Source organism: Cynara cardunculus (assembly GCF_001531365.2).
Source record: "Cynara cardunculus var. scolymus isolate 2C chromosome LG 3, CcrdV1, whole genome shotgun sequence".
In the NCBI taxonomy this organism is placed as follows: domain Eukaryota; kingdom Viridiplantae; phylum Streptophyta; class Magnoliopsida; order Asterales; family Asteraceae; genus Cynara; species Cynara cardunculus.
Window position 1 is genome coordinate 2,725,839 of NC_037530.1, and position 8,170 is coordinate 2,734,008.

At 34.5% G+C, this 8,170-nt stretch overlaps 2 protein-coding genes across 2 annotated transcripts in view; one reads left to right on the forward strand and one right to left on the reverse strand.

Annotated features, from left to right (window-relative positions):
- Positions 1-3,716: 3,716 nt before the first annotated feature.
- LOC112509843 (peroxidase 64-like) lies at positions 3,717-5,314 on the forward strand. Its single transcript, XM_025115031.1, has 4 exons — positions 3,717-4,047; positions 4,185-4,373; positions 4,466-4,628; positions 4,752-5,314. Exons 1-4 carry the CDS (start codon positions 3,718-3,720, stop codon positions 5,147-5,149), a joined length of 1,080 nt encoding a protein of 359 aa, XP_024970799.1. The 5' UTR covers position 3,717; the 3' UTR covers positions 5,150-5,314.
- A 1,870-nt stretch (positions 5,315-7,184) lies between these two features.
- Positions 7,185-8,170, reverse strand: part of LOC112509274 (probable cinnamyl alcohol dehydrogenase 6) — a 6,420-nt gene continuing 5,434 nt past the window's right edge. The window contains exon 6 of the mRNA XM_025114141.1: positions 7,185-7,499. Within this exon, the coding sequence (XP_024969909.1) occupies positions 7,297-7,499 (203 nt within the window). The 3' untranslated portion in view covers positions 7,185-7,296. The remainder of the gene's footprint in view (positions 7,500-8,170) is intronic.

An 8,170-nucleotide genomic window follows, 5' to 3' on the forward strand; every position in this document is an offset into this window, starting at 1 on the left:
TAAATTAAATTATAATAAAATTAAAGAAATTACATAAAAAATGAGAACTTTTAAATAATTGATTTGATATTTATATATATTTTTTCAAATTTTTATAATATCTTTAAATTTATATTTTATTCAAAAATAAAATCATTATTGTTTTCTTAAAAACACATAAAATCGTATTATAACATCGACAGAGAATAAAATAAAACATTAAAATCGAGATGTATCTCGCTACATTACGCGAGTACCCTTCTAGCTTTAAACTAGTGGTTGAAATTGATTTTCTCATTTTTAAAATTTTGGAGCTTCTCATTAAACCTAACACTATATATATATATAGGGCTGTAAACGAACCGAACGTTCAGCGAACCGTTCGGCGGAAAGTTCGTTTATTTAATAAATGAACGAACATGAACAAATTTTTTTGTTCGTTTAGTTAAACGAACGAACATGAACAAGAGTCTCGTTCGTTCATTTATGTTCGTGAAGGTTCGTTCATTACCGTTCGTTTATGTTCTTTATATTCGTTCGTTTATATTCGTTTATATATTAAATTTAATATATAATCTTTTATTTATTTACTTTGAAATCAAATAATATTTATTTATGTTTGTTTAACTTGTTCGTTTATATTCATTTAGCCCGTTCGTTTATGTTCGTTAATTTACGTTCGTTTAGCATGTTAACGAACGAACATAAACGAACACGAACACACCTTATTTTTAAGCGAACGAACACGAACACAAAGATTTCCGTTCGTTTACCGTTCGTGTTCGTTCGTTTGTTCGGTTAAGTTAAATGAACAAACATGAACAAGACTCCGTTCGTGTTCGTTCGGTTCGTTTACAGCCCTATATATATATATAACTGAATGAGAACCCTAAATATTTTATAAGTTGAGAACCAACTATTTCAGAAGTTATTCATTATTAATAACTCGTGTATAATTGATTTTCAGGTTCTCAAAATATTAATGATTTTCATTTGAACTTATCCCTATATACATACAGATAGAGTACCATATACATACATGATGAGTTATTAATTTATGTATAAGTGGTTTCTAGGTTCTCAAAATATATTTGGTTTTCGTCAGTAAGAGAGAAAAACTTTGCTCAAGTAGAGAAATGTTTTTTTTAAGTATATAATATTTATATACAGCAAATGCAACAAATAAACTCACACACCCTCCTCATATTTGGTGAGGTTTGAACCACTGATCTCCTAAAAGGTCAATGTTGATGGCTGAGCCGACAATTGATTGGTTTTAGAAACTTTTGACACCTTGTCATCTTTTCAGCCTTCGGGCATGTCCCAGTTTAGACCTTTGGGCTGTAAATTAAAATGCAATTAGAATTTATCCAATTTTTTTTATTACAACAGAAGATGAATGTCATTAAAAATGATTATATAGCATACACGAAGGAAAATGTTCAGAGGTCGATCTTTCTTTGCTTGGTTCATTCTGGTACGAACCAAGTAGAGAAAACCAGACCATTTAACCTTTTCTAATCACATCCGTTAAATTATCTCAATACAACGATTTAAGTAAGTTTTTGGTTCTTTTTTTCAAGGTTCTTTCGAAATTTTTTCTAGTATGTTTATGTATGTGTATGTGTATATACACACAAATACAGAGAGAGATTGAGTAGTTACCCTAACACAAGCAGCTCAACGTCCGAGTAGTTAACCACAAGGATGGTGCCTGATTAGATTGAGCTTGGGGTCCAAAGATCAAAGTGTCTAGAGATCTCAGGTTCAAATCCAAGGAGGAATAAAAATCCCCTTGTGGCCAAGAAGTTTCAAATGTGGTGACTCCGGGCTACCCGCAAAGCAGGTGGTCGCCCTGGGATTAGTCGGCTCGCATAACGGGTTGGATATCCAAGTTAATAAAAGAAAACGTCCGGGTAGTTTATTTTTCTTGGTAATAATCTACTCACTTTGTCATCCAATGTTGTCGAAACTTGTTGGCTTCAAAATCTCCTCCTTGAGCATCATTGCGCCTTGTCTAGCGCCATTTTGGTCTACTGCGATAATGTTGTCAGTATTATATAAAATTCATTCTTGCAATATATTTTTACAGAACTTTCTTATTTAAGATATCTTATCGTAAACATAAAAAAAGGGTATTCAAAAGTCGGTTTCTAAAAAAGGAATAGAAACAAATTACCTTCCAATTTTATACAATTTTCCCTGACTTAAACTTTGACCCCATCCACAACAAACACTGGTTCTATTCATCTACTCTTAGATAGAGTGGTTGACTTCCTCAACCAATCTTAACGAACTCATATTCTTTTTAATGTTCTCTTCTGCACACCAAATGTATTCCACCTAATACACCAAAACTCTCATTCCAGGAAAACAAAACTGGGAAAGAGGTTCGAGTGAATAAATGGAGTACTCAAAATTACAAATCATTGTAGGTCAAAGAAGTATGCATTTTTTTTGGTTTCTAGTCGTCTTATATTTACAGGGTTAGGTTCTGGTGAGAATGAAAGTTTCAGTGAGAAGGGATACACTAGATCAGTTCCTTTCTAAAGCACAATTCATGGGTTGTTTTGGGATTAAAAGTGATCAAGGGTCCAAATCCCTTCTTATACTTTTCACCTTAACTTTTATTCTCACACGATCTATATATATATATATATATATATATATATATATATATATATATAAGAACCACTTCATCAAACACTAATGAGATAAACAAGACCAATTCCTTCCTAAAGCGCAATTCATGGGTTGTTTTGGGATTAAAAGTGATCAAGGATCCAAATCTCTTCTTACACTTATCACCTTAACTTCTATTCTCACACGATCTATATATATATATATATATATATATACAGGTGAGTTATTATGCAACCCTTTTACATTTATACAACCAATACAACTCAATCTCAACCATTCATTTAATTTGATGAATATATGATTTCATAAAAGTTTTGACTGTTTCTTAATATAAAGTATTGAACATAATTAATGAACTCTAGTTAATATTCAAATCATAATAAATGAACTTTCATCATTTTTATAAATATCTCAATTAATTGGGTTGTACAAATGAACATGCCGTATTTGAAATATACCACTTTATCAACACTAATGAGATACATTAGATCAATTCCTTTCTAAAGCGCAATTCATGTGTTTTTTTGGGATTAAAAGTGATCAATGGTCCAAATCCCTTCTTACACTTCTTACCTTAAATTCTATTCTCACATGATCTATATATATAGACGGATCCCATGTTCATCATCCATCCTATAGGAACTATGAGATTACCCAAAGACGCCTTCGGCATCCAAGGGTCATCTTTCTATTTGAATAACATCTCAATTCCAGCGACAATGTCATTCATAAATAAACTCAAAACCCTACGGAAATCTGTTGGGACAGGGGATTCACCCAAAAGAATGGTTAATGATACACTCAACTAATGAACGACAAAAGCTATATCCCGAAAAAGGATTCACGTGGACGTATTGGTTCATGTAACATGTAAAACACAAATGCTTTTTGACAAGCCTTTGCTGCTCCGGGTTAAAATCCAGGTCAACCCATTGACAAAGTGAATTATAAATATAATATAACATATATTTATATATATATATATATATATATGTGCATTATCTTTGTTATAGAAACCTCAACAACTTTTGCTTTTGTATGAATCATTATTACAATAAAGGTTTCAGCTCACCTGATTTGCTAACACCTTCATGCATGAATATTTATCCTTACAATACCTTATCCTTTTCCCTACAAATACCCAAACTTTCTCTCCATCTTATTCATAACATCCAAGAATCACCTAAAAGCACTTTGCTTCCAACAATGGCAGCCAAGAACACCATCTTTTCAATTCTTTTCGGTTTAGTATTGTTGGGAGTAGCTCGTCTTAACGTGATCAATGCACTGAGTTCTAACTACTATGACCAAACATGCCCACAGGCCGAATCAGCCATTACGAGTGTCGTGAAGAAAGCCATGTTGAATGACCGAACAGTTCCTGCTGCACTTCTTAGAATGCATTTCCATGATTGCTTTATCAGGGTGACTACTGTTCTTCCACAAAATTTGTATTTTCTGTGTCATGTATAAAAGAAGGATGGTCGTAGGGGCAAGTTACAAGTAACAGCGGCAGATCTACTATATTATTTTGTCTGATTATTGACTCTTATATTTTGAAGGGATGTGATGCTTCTGTGCTGTTGAATTCAACTGGGAAGAACAAAGCTGAGAAAGATGGACCTCCAAACATATCTTTGCATGCATTCTACGTGATCGACAATGCCAAGAAAGCAGTAGAGGCTGTGTGTCCTAAAACCGTYTCTTGTGCTGATATCTTGGCCTTAGCAGCAAGAGATGCGGTCACTTTGGTCAGTAATGTTCTTGTTGACAAGTTATATGTTACACATTTTATGTATTATGATGTTAAAATTTGGGATTTTTGGAATGTGATGGAATGTAGTCTGGAGGGCCAACATGGGATGTGCCAAAAGGAAGAAAGGATGGAAGAATTTCGAAGGCAACAGAAACACGACAGTTACCAGCTCCAACGTTCAACATTTCCCAGTTGCAACAAAGTTTTTCACGTAGAGGTCTTTCCATGAAAGATTTAGTTGCACTCTCAGGTAATCAACCAAATCTTGCATCTAAAACACGCCTATAATCCGGAAGAGTGAAAATTTAATGAGTTAGCCTCTAGACTTGGCAAAATAAGCCAGTTGAATAAAGGTTAACTTTTACCTGTGCAGGAGGCCATACTCTCGGGTTCGCTCATTGCTCATCATTCCAGAACAGGATACACAACTTTGCTTCAAAGCAAAGCGTAGACCCAACACTGAAATCATCATTTGCAGCCAGTTTAAAGAGGGTCTGCCCGGCACAAAACACCGTAAAAAAYGCAGGGGCGAATCTTGACTCTACACCCACTACATTCGACAACAGATATTATAAGTTACTTCTCCAAGGTAAGAGTATTTTTTCATCTGATCAATCATTGGTGACAATGGCAAGCACAAATGCAATGGTCTCAAAGTTTGCTAGCTCAAGACAAGAGTTTGAGAAAGCATTTGTGAAATCCATGATCAAGATGAGCAGCATCAGTGGTGGTGGCCAAGAGGTTAGGTTAGATTGTAGAGTGGTAAACTGAACCAGATTGGCTGAAGGGAGGTAATTGATTGAAATTGTTTGCATTTTATGTTCATTTGGATTTCGTCCAGAAGTTTGAAGGATCACTGAAGTATATGCATATTTATTGTATTTTTTGTCATAATGGTTACTGTTTAATGAATATTCGATAAAAAGGTTCTCGCTACAGATTGAAAGATCAATTTGAAATCATATTTACTTCAGTTTAACTTACCATGTGGTATGTGGAGAAAAGGATGATATATAATCGCATGCCATTGTGTTAGAAATTTAGAATAAGATGTTCATGTAGAAAGAAAACATAATGCAATTAGAAATAGGGGCATAATCAAAAGAGAACCACAAAAAGTTTGAGAACCATATGAACCACTAATAATATGTTGTTTCATATTAAATTTGAGAGATAAAGAACGAAAACAAGAGTTCCAATCCAAAGATTTTTGGTTTTACAAACATTGGTAATAGCTTACCAAGGCGATGATCATTAGCGGGTCCGAGAGGATGGTCACAATGTTAAACAAAAAATACACCATAAAACCAATCACACTATGAAACAACGTATGCATTGTTTAACAAACACATGATTACTGGTTCTCGCAATTCTCAACCTTTTTGTGGTTCTCATTTGATTATTCACCGTTAAGAGTAATTCTCAAATAATTTAGCCTTTATTTGAGAAATTGCACTATCAAGATGGAAACCAAGGAATACTCAGACATATCAACGTAATTATCATAATGTAGAATTGAGGTGTACTATTTCAAGTGCAATTGCCAACCCCTACATCTAGAGTTCACTGCTCGTGATGAAACATAATCAGAAAACAGATAACTATGACTCTTTAACGGAAAATCAACTACATTAAACATTTTGGGCATCACCAAGGTTGTAGTGTAGTACTTAACATTTAAAATTGGCAATAAACAATCACAAGTTCACAACCTCATATATCTAATTTCATGAATACATAGAGCACAAAGCTATATACAAGTGCACATGAAATTTGTGGACATCATGTAGATGTAATTGGCACTCGAGATCCAAAATTGGCAAGAAACAATCACAATCCTATTCCAGTGTATCTAATTTCAAATCTAGCAAGTCTAGCAACACAAATCATAACAAATGTGAAAGTTCTTAACCAATAAACCCTAAAATCGATTCCGATATGGATATATATATATATATATATATATATGTGTGTGTGTGTATAAGAGAATACCTGCTTGAAATCACGAAGAACCGTAAACTCGAAGGCCTTCTTGGAGAAAGGCACTGCAGAGCCAACAAACAGCCTTCGTGGCTACCTTGCCGCCACCTTTCGCCGTCGCCGTATCTTGTTTGTTGAACGCAACAGAAAGAGGGAGAGGGTTTCAGGAGAAAACAGAGAGGCTGGGGGTAAATCGGCGGGAACGAGTTTCATTCCGCCCATTTTGGTGGTAAATGGTTACAACTGCTAAAGTAAAATGTCTTTTGTACATGTTTACTCCCTATAGTTTAAAAACTATCACCTCCAGCCCTCATTGTTTTCTTATATCACTTTTTACCCACAGTCAAATTCTACATCAATTTTCTTAGAAGAATAACCCAACTAAGGATGGTGATTTGCTTCGACCTGGTGAGGAATCCGACTCATCCGACCCAAACGGGACAAGGATTCCCTACTAAAACGGGTCTCAGGGTCGGAGATCCCTGGTAGACTCAAACCGGAGTTCGAGCTGGGTATTGTACCCCCCAACCCGACCCATACTCGGTATACTAATATCCATTTAATAGTATATGGGCTTTGGAAATTCTGATAGTTGGTCTCTGATGACTTGTTATTGGACTTTAAATAATAAGAAATTGAAAAGAAATGGGGTTTGACCATGGTTTGACCGGGGACAGGATGTTAATCTTCATACCTGTTGGAGACCGGGCCTAGGCCAAGGAGCTGTTACTAAAAACCGGGATCGGGGATTACAACACCCGCCCCATCCTTGCCCTGTTGCCATGCCTAAACCCAACAATACTAACAAATACACCATGAAATATAGAAAAACATATTGTTCAATTTATTATAGAAATCTGGAAAACCGTCTTTAAAAAATTAAATAAAATACAATATGACGGACACGAATACATAACGATTTGATCTAAAACATTGGATTAAAGGCTCGAGTTTTTGCCAGCAATGTCGATGACGAAACGGTACTTGACATCGTTCTTGGCCAGTCGGGTTAAGGCTTCGTTAATTTTATCAGAAGTAACCGTCTCTATATCACATGTGATGTTGTTCTCCCCACAAAAGTTCAACATTTCTTGTGTTTCTTTAATTCCTCCGGTCATGCTACCTTTCACCGCCCTTTTTCCTATATATATATTTCACATTCGTATAAACTCATACCATACGACTACGATACACGTACATATGTACTACAATATATATACATATGCAGGGGAAAGTATAAATGAGAACTGTAAATCATTTGATAAGTTGGGAACCAACTATTTCAAAACTTCACAACAAACACTTTTTTACATTTGAAACTTCACAACAAAACACTGTGAATGTAACAACATTCACAGTGTTTTTGCTGTCAATGTTCGTTTTTTTTTTTTTTACTTTCACAACGTTTTGGTGTAAAGTTTCAAATGTAAAAAAATGTCTCACGGGTCTTACGAAAACAGGTTGGTTTTACGTGAACCCAACTATATATATATATATACATATATATATATATATATATATACATATATATATATATATATATATATATATACGCACACATATTGGGTTCACGTGAGACCAATCTGTTATTGTGAGACCTATGAGACCACTTTTTTTACACTTAAAACTTCACAGCAAAACGCTGTGAAGGTAACCTTCACAGTGTTTTGATGTGAAGGTTCGGCTTTTATTTACTTTTACAATGTTTTGCTGTGAAGTTTCAAGCGTAAAAAAATGGTTTCACGGGTCTTACGAATACATGTTGTTCTCACGTGAATTCAACATATATAAATATATATATATATATATATA